Genomic DNA, 16,704 nt, shown 5'->3' with positions numbered 1-16,704 from the left:
CTACTATAGATTCGTTTCAACTACTGTGACGTAAGCTGGTCTTTTGCTTGTGTTTTGTGTATAAGTCAATAGTCATGGCGGAATTCTGCACTACTGCGGAGTCCAGAATTTGCGCAGAAATCACCTCCTGTGCAGCTGTGCAGAAATATCATTTTTTATGCTGAATTTGCATTGCCACAAGCGGAGCCTGTCCCGCTCATGGCGAAGATGAAACAGGCCCCGGCATGCCGCGAGTGGAGCCCAACCCGCTCACGCAAAAATGGAGCAGGCCCCAGTGAGAGAGAGAGAGTGTGTATGTGTGTGTGTGTGTACGACTGTGAGGTTGGGGGTTGAGAAAGCAGTGTTAGGCTGTGTGGGTGTGGGTGCCAGAGAGAGGGAGCCTATGTGGGGAGATTGTGAAGGAGTGTGTATGTGTGTGAGAGATTGGGAGCTGGTGTGTGCGAAAAAGGGATTGTGTGTATGTGAGGGTGCTTGTTTGTTTATGAGGAAGGGAGCCTGTGTGAGGGTGTGTGTACGTGTGAGAAAGAACCTGTGTGAAGGGATTTGTACATGTGAGAGAGGGAACCTATGTAGGTGTGTGTGTGAGAGAGGGAATCTTTGTGTAGGGGTATGTGAGAAAGAGACATAAGTAGCCTGTGTGAGGGAGTATGCGTGAAAGAGAAAGGGAGCCTAAATGAGGGTGTGTGTGTGTGTGAGAGAGAGAGAGAGGGAGCCTGATTGAGGAAGAGTGTGCGAGAGAGGGAGAGAGAGAGAGAGAGTCGGTATCAAGGTGTGTATGTGTGTGTGCGTATGAGAGAGAGGGAGCCTGTATGAGGAGAAGTGTGTGTGTGCGAGAGAGAGAGAGCCTGTGTGAGGGGTTATGTATTTGTACAAATGTGTGTGAGTGAGAGAGAGAGAGAGAGAGTGGGACAGAGGGAGCCTGTGTGAAGGGTCAAACTCTGGAAGTGGAAATAGAGTGGAAGGGATTGAGCCTAGAGGGAGAGGGGAAAGATAGTGGCAGGTGGAGAAGTTGAGGCCTGAGAGGGCAAAGTGAAAGGAGACTGACCAGGGGAGTAGGGAGAGAGGGTAGAAGAGACACTCTTACAGTGAACTTCTACAGAATTTCTGCTCAAAATATTTAAAACTCTGCATCTTTAAGTAATAACTTTTTTCTGTACTACATTTTAAATTAATTACTTAGGCTGTCATGTATATTGTGTTATTTTCACCAATATAAAGTATGCAGAATTTTGCAGAATTTTAAGTTTTTGTGTACAGAATTTAAAATTTTTGGGCCCAGAATTTAAAATTTTTGTGTGCAGAATTCCATTGGGAGAAAGTCAGTAAAGTTTTTTTGTGTAAGAACAGCTAAAGTCCAAGCTCTTCTGTACTCCAATAATTTTCCAAATCACAGGTCACTCCCTCAGCATTACATATGGAGGCAGCAGCAGGATTTCTGTCCTAAGCTGCAAAAACAGGCAGAGACCCATGCCAGAAAAAAAAAGGGAATTTGTTTTCTTTTTCCTGGGGCCTGGCTACAGCAGTAGCCAGGGAGTTAAAATAAAGCAGACTAAAATGGATAGCCCCTGCTGGTCAGAGATGGACTTATAGTAAGTCAGAACTTAACAGGCCAGTGTATTTTTTTTCCCTTCTCTGAGACAAAGGGGAGATACTTTGGTTCTTGTACTTTGAGAGCAGGACAGCGGCCCCTAGGAAGGGAAGCCTCTGTGGCCCCACAGCATTTTCAGGCCACAGTGGAACAACAGAAGGATAGCAACTACAGACAGTGATTCTAAACTTATGAGAACAGTTCAGTCAGCAACAATTGGCACTGACACAGATAGCCCAAGCAGTGCAAACTGCTATTACCCGGGTGCCTCCACTATCTCCAGTGATATATACAATGAAAAATAGAAGAAAACCCTGACTGTTTCTTATGGAACGTTGCGAGAACTGCCTGGTTAGCAACTTGGACCACTTAATTGAGGAATCAACTTACAGGCAGCAGCCAGGCTGCCTTCCAGACTGCCAACCCAGACATTTGAGCCAGCTATCCAGAGGTCAAGGCAGCCATTCTTGAAGGAATTGGATTCATGCCAAAGATATATCATCAACAGTTCCAATGAGGAAGTCTTCCACCTAGAGAAGTCCATGAAGCCTTTTCTGTTGGCTAAAGGACGTTGATTGGAAGTGGCTGCAACTGGAGGAGAAAACATGCATTGAATAGCCAAGCTAGTTAAGAACATAAGAACATAAGAAAATGCCATACTGGGTCAGACCAAGGGTCCATCAAGCCCAGCATCCTGTTTCCAACAGTGGCCAATCCAGGCCATAAGAACCTGGCAAGTACCCAAAAACTAAGTCTATTCCATGTAACCATTGCTAATGGCAGTGGCTATTCTCTAAGTGAACCTAATAGCAGGTAATGGACTTCTCCTCCAAGAACTTATCCAATCCTTTTTTAAACACAGCTATACTAACTGCACGAACTACATTCTCTGGCAACAAATTCCAGAGTTTAATTGTGCGTTGAGTAAAAAAGAACTTTCTCCGATTAGTTTTAAATGTGCCCCATGCTAACTTCATGGAGTGTCCCCTAGTCTTTCTACTATCCGAAAGAGTAAATAACCGATTCACATCTACCCGTTCTAGACCTCTAATGATTTTAAACACCTCTATCATATCCCCCCTCAGTCGTCTCTTCTCCAAGCTGAAAAGTCCTAACCTCTTTAGTCTTTCCTCATAGGGGAGTTGTTCTATTCCCCTTATCATTTTGGTAGCCATTCTCTGTACCTTCTCCATCGCAATTATATCTTTTTTGAGATGCGGCGACCAGAATTGTACACAGTATTCAAGGTGCGGTCTCACCATGGAGCGATACAGAGTTCTCCTAGAAATGTTCCTGGATGGGCTAGACTGGCCTATGTGAAAATGGGTATGTCTGCATCTGGATCTCATCCTGGAGATTGCCTTGGGAGTAGCTGATGCCTTCTACCAGACCCAGTTGATACCAGAATAACTGTGAATGCTAGAAAGGCAGCCCTCTCAGGTTCCCGGATACCACAGTGTGAATATAGGACATCTGTGGCAGGCCTCAGAGTGGGATAGGTCCAGTTCCCTATCCCAGTCACAAGAGCTGGGTTCATCACCCTGTTCCAACTGTGGAGAGAGAGCTAATTTTGCCAAGGACTTACTACATGGGGAATGAATTGGTGGGCATCAATCTGATGATTCTTCAGTCTTGCAATTTCATGGACACTTCTCACTCGGGGTTTTCATCTTTTTTTGTTTCAATGGAACTGGATGACTCCACAATTCAGGCCTTGCTGAACTCAGTTCATATAGAACCTCATATTCAGAGGGAATTGGTCAAGAAAAGATAGATTGATTATGAGAAGACTGTTACTCTCTCCTGTATCCATAAAGCCCAGTGGCAATATACAACCAGTCAGGTTGTGTTGAAAACCCCAATTGGGCAAATTAAGATAGAAGCTGAAATACTCCCCTGACTCCCCTACCTCATTCTATTAGGACAGTATTTTCCAGACCTTGGGACCAGTGCAACCAGCTTAAGTCTGGCCCGGTTTGGTTTGACAATGATGAAAAGTCATTTCTGGAGCTCTTCCCATTAGAAGACCTGGACTTTTACATTAGAAACCCTAAAATACCTAAACCCAGTAGATGATGCTGGCAAGAGAAACAGAATTATGTCCAGCTATTGTGAGTGGAGCGTCCAAGAAAGAGGAAGGACCCCACGCCCTTCAGGAGCACATAGCCATCCTCCCAGACTGTGTGGGAAAGAGAAATCCCAATAAATTTGGATAGGCCCAAAGAGAAGAGGCTTTTCAGAATCTAAAGATGGCCTGGTGACAGGAACCAGTTCAGGAGAGCCCAGACTTCACCAAACCATTCACAGTCCAACCAGATGCCTTGGAGTTGTGCTTAGTAGTAGTCCTGGTACAAAAGATGTTAGAAACCTGTAAGCTTTCCTAGATTTAGATAATCCACAAATAGTAGGAATAGTAAAGCAGAGTAAATTAGGCAAAATATTCAAATTAAAGTAGTGCAGAATATATACTAATATTGGGTGTCAGCAAGCTGTCTAGGTGTAAGACCTCTCTGAAACAGAGGTACCACAGTCCTCTCAATCATTCACCCACAGCCCATCAAAAATGATAGGTAGCAATATATTTCAAGACAATTTTTTGTTCAACTATAAAAATCTTTCTCTAATATAAATCCCATAGTAACTTGCTATAAATAAACAAAGCTACAATGTCAGTTGGTATTTCGTTGAACCTGCATCAAGAGGAACTTATATATCAACTGCTCCAGCAAAGATCTCCCCATCTCTCAAATGTATGGAGGTCTTCCAACACAGCCATAGTCGAGTAGCATTAATGGGGAAAGTCCAGGAAATTATGTCACAAGCCGTCTATACGAGTCTCTCAAAAAAACAAAAATATATTTATTGAATGAATCCAAAAGCAAACACAAATGTAACCATTGAATATAAATGGTAATTAAACAAAAACTATAAACATAGAAACATAGAAATGACGGCAGAAGAAGACCAAACGGCCCATCCAGTCTGCCCAGCAAGCTTCACATTTTTTTCTCATACTTATCTGTTTCTCTTAGCTCTTTGGTTCTATTTCTCTTCTACCCCCACCATTAATGTAGAGAGCAGTGATGGAGCTGCAACCAAGTGAAATATCAAGCTTGATTAGTTAGGGGTAGTAGGGGTAGTAACCGCCGCAATAAGCAAGCTACACCCATGTTTATTTGTTTTACCCAGACTGTGTTATTCAGCCCTTATTGGTTGTTTTTCTTCTCCCCTGCTGTTGAAGCAGGGAGCTATGCTGGATATGCGTGTAGTATCAGTTTTTCTTCTCCCCTGCCGTTGAAGCAGAGAGCTATGCTGGATATGTGTGAAGTATCAGTTTTTCTTCTCCCCTGCGGTTGAAGCAGGATATGCATTGAAAGTGAAGTATCAGGCTTATTTGGTTTGGGGTAGTAACCGCCGTAACAAGCCAGCTACTCCCCGCTTTGTGAGTGCGAATCCTTTTTTCTTCTCCCCTGCCGTTGAAGCAGAGAGCTATGCTGGATATGCGTGAAGTATCAGTTTTTCTTCTCCCCTGTCGTTGAAGCAGAGAGCTATGCTGGATATGCATGAAGTATCAGTTTTTCTTCTCCCCTGCCGTTGAAGCAGAGAGCTATGCGTGAAGTATCAGTTTTTCTTCTCCCCTGCCGTTGAAGCAGAGAGCTATGCTGGATATGCATTGAAAGTGAAGTATCAGGCTTATTTGGTTTGGGGTAGTAACCGCCGTAACAAGCCAGCTACTCCCCACTTTGTGAGTGCGAATCCTTTTTTCCACATTTCCTCTTGCTGTTGTAGCTTAGAGTGATGTTGGAGTCACAGTAACCATGTGTATGTTTATTGAATAAGGGTATTATCTCCAGGCAGTAGCCGTCATTCTGGCGAGCCACCCACTCTTTATTGACGGCCTCTTGATTTTATGGATCCACAGTGTTTATCCCACGCCCCTTTGAAGTCCTTCACAGTTCTGGTCTTCACCACTTCCTTCGGAAGGGCATTCCAGGCATCCACCACCCTCTCCGTGAAGAAATACTTCCTGACATTGGTTCTGAATCTTCCTCCCTGGAGCTTCAAATCGTGACCCCTGGTTCTGCTGATTTTTTTCCTATGGAAAAGGTTTGTCGTTGTCATTGGATCATTAAAACCTTTCAAGTATCTGAAAGTCTGTATCATATCACCTCTGCTCCTCCTTTCCTCCAGGGTGTACATATTTAGATTCTTCAATCTCTCCTCATAAGTCATTTGATGAAGACCTTCCACCTTTTTGGTCACCCTTCTCTGGACCGCCTCCATCTTGTCTCTGTCTCTTCGGAGATACGGTCTCCAGAACTGAACACAATACTCCAGGTGAGGTCTCACCAAGGACCTGTACAAGGGGATAATCACTTCCCTTTTCTTACTAGATATTCCTCTCTCTATGCAGCCCAGCATTCTTCTGGCTTTAGCTATCGCCTTGTCACATTGTTTCGCCGACTTCAGATCATTAGACACCATCACCCCAAGGTCTCTCTCCTGCTCCGTGCACATCAGCCTTTCTCCCCCCATCGAATACAGTTCATTCGGATTTCCACTCCCCATATGCATGACTTTGCACTTCTTGGCATTGAATGTCAGCTGCCATGTCTTCGACCACTCTTCCATCTTCCTTAAATCCTGTCTCATTCTCTCCACTCCTTCCGGCGTGTCCACTCTGTTGCAGATCTTAGTGTCATCCGCAAAAAGACATACCTTACCTTCTATCCCTTCCGCAATGTCGCTCACAAAGATATTGAAAAGGACCGGTCCCAACACCGATCCCTGCGGTACACCGCTTAAAACCGCTCTCTCTTCAGAGAGAGTTCCATTTACCATCACACATTGTCTTCTGTCCGTCAACCAGTTGCAATCCAGGCCACCACCTCGGCACTCACTCCTAAGCTTCTCATTTTATTCACCAGTCTCCTGTGCGGGACAGTGTCAAAAGCTTTGCTGAAATCCAAGTAGATGACATCGAGTGCTCTTCCTCGATCCAATTCCTTGGTTACCCAGTCAAAAAAGTCAATCAGATTTGTCTGACAGGATCTTCCAATGGTGAATCCATGCTGCCTCTGGTCCAGCAATTCTCCCGACTGTAGATAGTTCACTATTCTCTCTTTCAACAGTGACTCCATTACTTTTCCCACCACTGAAGTGAGGCTAACCGGTCTGTAGTTACCAGCCTCTTCTCTGTTCCCACTCTTGTGAAGCGGGACCACCACCGCTCTCCTCCAATCATTCGGCACCACTCCCGTTTCTAGGGATCTATTGAATAGGTCACACAGCGGACCTGCCAGCACATCTCTGAGCTCCCTCAGTATTCTGGGATGAACTTCATCAGGCCCCATGGCTTTGTCCACTTTCAGTTTCACCAGCTCTTCCCATACATTTTCTACTGTAAATGGAGTTACATCTACTCCATTCCCCTCCAGTTTCTTGTTAACTAGTGTCGGTCCTTCTCCAGGGTCCTCTTTAGTGAACACAGAACTGAAGTATTCATTTAATATTTCTGCCATTTCTTCGTCTCTCTCCACGCATTGATCCTTTCCACCTTTCAATTTCACTATACCATTTTGAACTTTTCTCTTTTCACTGATATATCTGAAAAATGTTTTGTTACCACTCTTTACCTCTTTGGCAATCCTCTCTTCCGCTTGACTTTTTGCCATCTTGATTAATTTCTTCGTTACCCTCAGTTCTACCAGATATTCTTCTTTGTGTTCCTCCTTTTGGGATCTTTTATATTTCTTGAATGCTGTTCTTTTAGCCTTTATTTTGTCAGCCACCTCCTTTGAGAACCAGATAGGTTTCATTTTTCTTTTGCTTTTCTTTACTTTTCTAACATATAGATTAGTTGCCTTGGTGATTGCTCCTTTTAGATTGGTCCACTGTTGATCCACATCTCTCTCGTTTTCCCAGCCTTTTAGTTCTTCCTCCAGGTACTTCCCCATTTCATCAAAGTCTGTGTTTTTGAACATCAAAACTTGGGTTTTTGTGCTTCTTTTCCGTGTCCTTTTTGTGATATTAAACCATACCGTTTGATGATCACTGGTGCTGAGGTGGGCACCCACCTGGACGTCTGAGACATTATCTCCATTAGTGAGCACTAAGTCGAGTATAGCTCCTTCTCTCGTGGGTTCCATTACCATTTGTTTGAATAAAGCTACTTGCAGGGCATCTACTATTTCTCTACTATTTTTAGATTCTGCAGATGGGATTCTCCAGTCTACATCTGGCATATTAAAGTCTCCAACGATCACCACTTCTCCTTTCTTTGCTATCCTGTGGATGTCTTCAATCAGATCTCTGTCCAGCTCTTCCTTTTGGTTTGGAGGCCTGTAAACCACTCCAATAAAAATGGATGCCCCATCTTTTTTTAAGTCTGCCCATAGTGCTTCTTCTTTGCCCCATCTTCCTTGCAGCTCAGATGCTTGGATATTGTTTCTGACATATAGAGCCACTCCTCCCCCTTTCCTATCCTCTCTGTCCTTCCTTAACAAGTTATAGCCTGGTATTGCCGTATCCCAGTCATGATATTCCGTAAACCATGTTTCCGTGACAGCAACAATGTCCAAGTCCGCCTCCACCATTAGGGCTTGCAGCTCTGGGATTTTATTACCCAAACTACGAGCATTTGTGCTCATAGCTTTCCAGCTTTCTTTGCTCAGGTTACTGCTGTTCCTGGACTCCTTTTGTGACCTATTTAGTTGAGGTTTGTTATCCACTTTTCTCTTTGCATTTGTGCAAGGGAAGATATTAATGCCTCTGATGACAGAATCATCCATCACTGTGAGCTTTTTCCTTTGATTTCTGATTTGGAATTTCTGTATGCATTGGGTTTTTTCTCTCTTTTCCGATAACATTTCAATCTTTTTCTCAAGGACTTCTTCAGAATTTAATTCAGAGAAGGCATTTTGTACTTGTTGCACTTGATACAGTGTGTGTCTACGGAACACAGGTCTTATTCTACCAGAGCCCACTGAAATACTTTTAAAGTTCCTTAATGGCCTGTGTGAGTGGTGGGATAGAGTTGTGGGTTGCACAGCTTTCAATAATGGGTGTCTGTGGGTTACAGGTCTTATCCTACCTGAGCCCACGGTAAATCTCTTTTTTCTTGAGTTTTGGTTATTCAGTGGTAAGTGGAAATTATTTCCTGAATAATGTACCGTGGCTGAGACTCTCTTTATTGAAGCTAATTCAGCTTTAAAGTCATCCAGCTCCTTTTCCAAGGTAGAGAGTTTTGAACAAAAGGGGCAAGCCTTAAGTTTCCATATGATTACCCTCAATATAAAGGCTCCACAGCAGTTGCATTGAATAGTACTCATTTAGGTAAGTTATTTGATTGGTGCACCTAAGGAATAATCAATTTACTAATTTATCTGGTTGCCTATTATGAAGTTAGGATGACTACATTAGAAATTCAAACCTAGGGGTGGGTGGGCAGAGGGGTAGGGTGGGAGGGAGTTAAACAGTTTATACCTAGGTCAAGCTGGGTAGGGCAAGACACTTTCTGAAAGTTTACTTGTCCTTTAGCTAGTAAAAGGATCCCACAGCACTTATATCCCAATTTGTAACAGATTATATAACAGTTATACAATTAGAGGGATACTGGGAATTTTTTTCTTTTTTTTTGTGGCTTTTTTGAATCTTACAACAATCTAATATCAAGAAACCAAACAGATTAGTATACAATATAATCAAGAAACCAAACTGATTAGTATACAACACTGGAATAGAAAGGGATTTGAAATCACAGAGCAGTTTTCTACACAGAATCAAACCAATATCAAGGAACCACAGATTATAATACTAGAATAAAAAGGGATTATGAAACACAGAGCAGTATTTCCAAAAACTAGTATCTTATCTGCACTGGAACAGTTGGCTCCTCTCCTGGGCTGTGCACAGGCTGTATTGTTTCTGCTGGCTCACAAGTTAGCTACCTCTAGCCACTGAGTGAGCCACACCCAAACTGGCTATACCTGGACTCTTCTGGATCTGGTCCTCTAGCTAGTAAATTTAAAGTCCATATCAATGTTCAACCTGTAGGGAATCTGAGTATTTAAACAATGAATCCAGCTTTGTTCAATTTGTAAAAGGTGGCGAGAAAAATCACCCCCACACTAGCTATATTGAGGGGCATCAATGATGCAAAACCAGAGATCTTCAAATTTGTGACCAATTTTGATACAGTGTGGAATCATTGGCCGTACTGTATCAAGGGCCAGGAAAACCGACTAGCCTTCATTAGTAGGAACCTAATGCCCAAAGTATGATACAGATCTGGGAAGGAGAAGATAAATGTTGATTTTCTTTCCAGGGAGATTTCCCTGGTACAGGCAGGTGCTCAACCATGGAAAGTTGAGCTGAGGGGGAGGTTGTGTGAAGGAGTGTACATGAGATAGCTCCAGAACACTTTACAAGACCTCCTCCAGGTATCTGGCCTGGTCCACCTTAAGATGTAACCTAGGAGGAAATCCTAGGAGAAATGCATTTCTATTTGTATTTTCCCAGCATTGCACTGCATGCTTCTTGGGGTTTCCATTTCAGTTCTTATCTGAACATTTAAAATTTGTGATCCCTTATTCTCTATTTGGTTATAATGAGGGATTCTGCTAGTGTATAGTCTCTGTGAAAGTATCTATTGCAGCACAGCTTGTTGTGTATTCCCTTTAGGCTGTGCATTGGAGTAATATTTATGGAGCTACCTTTTTCATAGTTAGGTTGTTGTTTGAATTCTAGGAGTTAGTGCTGTTTTTTGTATGATAGAACATTAGAACATGCCATACTGGGTCAGACCAAGGGTCCATCAAGCTCAGCATCCTGTTTCCAACAGTGGCCAATCCAGGCCATAAGAACCTGGCAAGTACCCAAAAACTAAGTCTATTCCATGTTACCGTTGCTAGTAATAGCGGTGGTTATTATCTAAGTCAACTAAATTAATAGCAGGTAATGGACTTCTCCTTCAAGAACTTATCCAATCCTTTTTTAAACACAGCTATACTAACTGCACTAACCACATCTTCTGGCAACAAATTCCAGAGTTTAATTGTGCGTTGAGTGAAAAAGAACTTTCTCTGATTAGTTTTAAATGTGCCACATGCTAACTTCATGGAGTTCCCCCTAGTCTTTCTACCTATCCGAAAGAGTAACCTATTCACATCTACCTGTTCTAGATCTCTCATGATTTTAAACACCTCTATCATATCCCCCCTCAGCCATCTCTTTTCCAAGCTGAAAAGTCCTAACCTCTTTAGTCTTTCCTCATAGGGGAGCTGTTCCATTCCCTTTATCATTTTGGTCGCCCTTCTCTGCACCTTCTCCATCGCAATTATATCTTTTTTGAGATGCAGTAACCAGAATTGTACACAGTATTCAAGGTGCGGTCTCACCATGGAGTGATACAGAGGTATTACGACATTTTCCGTTTTATTCACCATTCCCTTTCTAATAATTCCTAACATTCTCTTTGCTTTTTTGACTGCCGCAGCACATTGAGCCAACAATTTCAATGTGTTATCCACTATGACACCTAGATCTCTTTCTTGGGTAGTAGCACCTAATATGGAGCCTAACATTGTGTAACTATAGCATGGGTTATTTTTCCCTATATGCATCACCTTGCACTTGTCCACATTAAATTTCATCTGCCATTTTGATGCCCAATTTTCCAGCCTCACAAGGTCTTCCTGCAATTTATTACAATCTGCTTGTGATTTACCTACTCTGAACAATTTTGTATCATCTGCAAATTTGATTACCTCACTTGTCATATTTCTTTCCAGATCATTTATAAATAAATATATTGAAAAGTAAGGGTCCCAATACAGATCCCTGAGGTATTCCACTGCCCACACCCTTCCACTGAGAAAATTGTCCATTTAATCCTACTCTCTGTTTCCTGTCTTTTAGCCAGTTTGTAATCCATGAAAGGACATCGCCACCTATAGATATATGCTGGACACAATATTCTAGGAGAGATCTCACCAGTGATCTGTACAGTGGCATGATTTCTTCTGGTTATGCCTTGCCATACATATCAATCATCTCTCTTTCACTAGCCATTCCCTTGTCACAGTTGCTATTAACCTTAACAGAAGGCTTGAGGATGGCCTGCACAGAGCAGGAGCTGCTACTAGCCTTAACATGGCCTGCATGGAGCAGTAGCTGCTATTACCCCTAACAGTGGTTTTAGGGATGGCCTGCGTGGAATGGCAGCTGCTATTACTCTTAATAGAGAACTTGGGGGTATCCTGCACAGAGCAGCAGCTGCTATTACCCTTGAGGGTAGCCTGCATGGCGTGGTAGCTGCTACTAAAAAAAAAAAAAAAAAAGCTTGCTCAGCAGACTGGATGGACCATTTTGGTCTTTAGCTGCCATCATCCACTGTATCACTATGTTATACCGTTTCACCACTTGTGTTGAGGGGCTCTGGAAGACAATGATCATATGTTTGAGGGGGGAGCAGTTAATGGCTGTAGAGGGAGGGGCACAGGGAGAGGTGGCTGGGAGGAGGAGAGGGGGATGTTGGTTTTAGCTGGAGGGATGGGAGGGGGATGTTGATGGTTGTCATGGGAATGGAAGGGGAGCAGGGGAGAGGATGGTGGTGGTGGCAGCAGCCTAGAGAAGAGTTGGCAGAGGGGGCACACTTTTTCATTTGGTGCCAAATTGCCTAGCTACAGCTCTGCCTCTAATTGATCTGGTCTCCACTTTCCCTTCCCCATAGAGGGTGAAATAATTAACTTTATTCACAATCATAAACAGGGGGGCAAACAAAATCCCAGAGCTTCCAAAAATAGCTGTATCAAAAATATTTCTCCAAACCCTCCTTTCTAAATCAGCAGCTTCACCCAGACAAACAGACAATCTCCAATGTCCACAGCAAGTGGAAACTGTCCTCACTGCATAACTGGTCTCACAAAAAATCTCCAAAGCTTCCTTCAAACCTTATCCCCCCAAATCCTCATGCATTGCTGTTTACTGGGCACAATGGTAAAAACTGGAAGTCTAGCCCTTCAAGACCAGAGGTTTTGCTTGTCCTTCAGGATCTCAATCACAGGGTCTCAACAGCAAAACTCTTTTCTTCTAAAATCTCAAAAACTCCAAACTTCTTAAGAAGCTTCTCAAATCTCACTGCTTTCCACCACTTTTGGTCAGTCTTCTGTAGCAGAAGAACTGACCCCTCTAGATCAGTCTATCAGGGATGCATAAAGACTTCCGCAACTCCCTTCTTGATCACTCTACTGTGGAATAGAAATACCTCCTGATCAATCTTCTGTACCAGAGAAGAGACCCTTTGCTCATGCTCCAAGGGCAATTTATACCCCTGAGACATCTCCCACAAGAAGGTGGGGTAAAGGCACAACCCTAAGAATGCTGAAAACAGGGCTACAGATAAAACTGATGCACCCTTGTGATGCACAGGAAGCATCATGGGAGCCAGTCAGGAGAAGCCAGACTGCAAACCCCAATCTGAGGGTGCCACCTCTCTGTGGAGTGGAGCTCTTGGGTTCTCTCCTTTCACAGGGACATTATCAGAAGTGAGATGTTCTTACAACTGAGGAGTGTCTGAAAAGAGGATCTCCTCTCCAGTGAAGGGGCCTAGGGCCCAAACTCAGGATTACCAGTGCTCCCAAGAAGGAAAAGTTTTTGCGGTCCAACAGGGAGAGCCCCTAAGAAGTCTGAAGAGAAGAAGGAGTAGTCAGGAAGCAGAGTTGTTTGAAGTTCCTCATCTGACATGGGAGAAGTCTTGCAAAAGTGTCCGCTGAGAAGGGATTTGTCTTTGATGGGACTTTTGGGAAAAGAAATCTGCCCAGCCGAGGAAGGAGTTCTAACGTGGTCCTGGTTGAAAAGAGGGTCAGCCAAAAGCTTGCCAGAGTGGGGAAAACTGCTGAAAGATAAAGAAAGAGAGTTACCATAAAAACAGGAAGACCCATGTGAGGATGGTTTCTCTCCCTTAAGCTGACCTGTCTTGGGTGGGCAGTGCATTGCTGCTGATAGTGACAGGTTTACTTTTTGAGCTTTCTTGGATTTCGTGTTACTGTTTGGTGTGCAAGCCATTGGTGCATTGCACTTTTGGACTTTGTTTTTCCTGCCATCAGTGGCAATAAAAAAAGCTTTTATTTTCAAACAGCAGTGTTGGTGTCTGAGTGTGTTTTTTGTACCAGGGCTGAGCTGATGAGCAGAAGAGCCCCAGTGAGGAAAAACCCTAAGGGCCTTGAAAGGATTCCTTTCCCTTCTCTGCAGGAACTCCAAGAGGTCACGGAGCCTGTTCTTGGCCATACCTGTCCTCATAAGCCCCTGTGCCCAGGATTAGATTGGGACAGTAGTTGCAATTATAAGCCTGGGACTATCTCCAATGTATATCTGTATTGTTCTGCGTCTGTCTAGTAGTGCTTTCGAAAGGATAAATAGTAGTAGTAGTAGTAGTAGTAGTAGTAGTAGTAGTAGAGGTATGTGAAAATGTGTGGATAGCTTATGTATATATATTTTCTACCTGTGGGGGGTTTTATAAGCATACTTTCCTGCCTGTGGAATTTTGCACATATAATGTTCTGCAGTCAGGGATTTTATTCACACATATACACATAAAAAAAAAAGACATATCAACAGGCACATAGAGCGATCCTACAGTATTTCACTATAAAGAAAACCTAAAGGACAGACTTCCTCCTTCACTACCTTGTTAACCTGCCTTCTTCTCACCCTCCTTCTGCTGATGCCTTGCATTTCAAGTTTCTCTTGTGCAGATCCTCTCCTACACTCAGCCCCCCCCCCCAATGTGTCACTGTTAATTTACATAAAGCTTCTGAATCGCACTTCACATTCTGCTTTATGCTCCTCAATCCTCACCCCCTCTCAAAATCTTGCTACACAGGTTTCCTCTCTACTATTTCTCTCAATCATGTCTCATGATTTTGTTTTGACCTGATGAAGGGAAAGCCAGTAAAGACATGTATTAAGTTAGTCCAATAAAAGTTTATCATTTTACATTAATTTGTTTGTTGACCTACATGTTCACCCATCTCGATATTTGTCCTATGGAATGATGTTTGGAAAGCTGCATTCTCAACTGACAAATAGTCTTGTAAACCATATTTCCCCTTTATTAGGAGTTGATCATAGTTGACCCTCCCTTCCCATTCACCAACCACTTCTCATCCTCACTAGCTACCAAAGACCTAATTGTGGCTCAAACTACATTAATAAAATGTACTTTGCCAGCTGTAAAATTAACAGAATATTAATGGTACTAATGCCATATTTTAAAACTTTGTTTCCATTTTACAGATTCCAGCTATTTTGGCCAAGAGTTCTCCAGCAGTTAATGCCTTCATCTATGGCCTAGGCAATGAGAGCTACCGAGGAGGAATATGGCAGTTCCTTACTGGGCAGAAGGCAGAAAGCATAGAGGCTGATAACAAGACTAAGTAATTCAGTGTAGCTGTAAGCAGAAATGACATCAACACATTCTCTGAGACAAGCAGTAGAAAATAATGTATGCATATCTGTCTTAGGCCTGGATTCACCGTTCTATCGCAGAATGGTGAATCCAGCGAAAACGGGGGGGGCGGGCCTGCAAAAGTTGGCAGCTATCGCACCACCGAGGTGTTTTTGCTGCTGGCTTTCGCACCCAATAGCGCCACCGTGAAAGGTGGTGCTATTGGACGTGCTACTGGCGACGATAACGTGCCTTACCTTATCACCGCCAGCGAAGACATCATGGAGTCCACCTCCTCGCCACCCTGACTCCTCCCCTTGCTGCCCCGACTCCACCCCTAGCACGTGATAAGCTTTACAAAATGACGCCCTTAGTCGGTTTCATGTTGGGAAGGTTTTGCATTCACCATAAGACATGAAATATTGAAAGTAAGTTTCCTCTATTGTAGTTAATGCCCTATTTACTTCTTGTTCTTTTCAATTTTTGCTGTTTGTCAAAAAGCTGCCTTAAAGATTCTTTGCTTTCCCTCAGTCTCGGGGAGGATGTAGACTCCCTTGCCCCTATTTTGCTGGTTCTGTTCAGTTGTTTACCATTTGATGATGGTTCAATATAGCATAAGTGGCTTGACAACACGTCCTTATCCAGGACCTCAGCATTCCATTTGGCATACTTTCTAACAATTTGAAAGCCAAATCACACTGTCACTAGCAAATGTTCCCCCTCCAGGAAAGCATTAGGAACCAATATTGAGGTAAGGGGTGGGGTGGAAGGAGGAAGCAGGTAGGTTTTCCTTGCAGCTACTGTTATTTTATTTCTTAATTGTTTTTATTTGTAGTTATGTTTGTATGTATATATGTGCAATTGGATTTATGTTTTGTAACTTGCTCTGGGCTGCAAGGTTAGAGCGAGAAATCAAATCTAGCTAATAAATAAATAATACTGTGAGGACATTAGTGATGTCACTGTCCATTTTGTACCTTTTTCAGTGGAAAAATGAAAGATTTCATTTTACATTGCTGTCAATTTGCCATACTTTGTGAGTACAAAATTCAGTAAAGTTTTAAAATGAAAAAAAAAAAAAGACCTGGAATAGTAAGGAAAGTAGATTCTCTGTTGTTTCCTTCTTAGGAAGAATTTATCAGATACTCTTAGTTTTTTTTTCTTACTGTTTAATTGGTCACTTAATCTCATAAAGCTTGCCATTAAATACAGATCACATCTAGACCGATAGTGCTAACAATTAAAACCTCTTAAACATCTTATCTGTTATTTCTTATTTTGTTGACCGGTATATAATGAGAAACTGAAGTGTTTCCTATGTAAATATCTAACTTAAAAATCATCTGCATGATTAAGATAAACTGTGGACCCTTAGCATAGCTTATCCAGCTGGCATCTTGCAGGGGTACTATGTTAAAGTTGCTACAATATCATCACATTGATATAGATCGATGACCTTGAGGCCAATGTAATAAGATGTGCTGAATTTCACACAAAAGTGGCTTCATGTATATCCTAAGTTTACTCTTGTGAAATTTCATGCATATTCAAAGTTAATGAGCTGCTGTGATGCAAAATCAGGCAAAACAGCTCATTAACTAAGTACCTGATTCAATAAGGGTTTTTCCCATAGACACAAAATGGAAGAAGAACCTTAATGAATCTGGCC

General features: G+C 42.7%; 1 protein-coding gene across 2 annotated transcripts in view; it reads left to right on the top strand.

Moving 5' to 3' along the window:
• RGR (retinal G protein coupled receptor) overlaps window positions 1–15,292 on the top strand; it is a 75,790-nt gene extending 60,498 nt beyond the window's left edge. For both annotated transcript variants that reach the window (XM_029610650.1, XM_029610649.1), the window contains one exon: window positions 14,885–15,292. In XM_029610650.1, the coding sequence (XP_029466510.1) occupies window positions 14,885–15,028 (144 nt within the window). In that variant the 3' untranslated portion in view covers window positions 15,029–15,292. The remainder of the gene's footprint in view (window positions 1–14,884) is intronic.
• The last annotated feature ends 1,412 nt before the right edge of the window (window positions 15,293–16,704 follow it).

Source organism: Rhinatrema bivittatum, chromosome 7, assembly GCF_901001135.1.
Source record: "Rhinatrema bivittatum chromosome 7, aRhiBiv1.1, whole genome shotgun sequence".
Taxonomy (NCBI): Eukaryota; Metazoa; Chordata; class Amphibia; order Gymnophiona; family Rhinatrematidae; genus Rhinatrema; species Rhinatrema bivittatum.
This window is presented reverse-complemented; position numbering and strand designations above follow the sequence as displayed.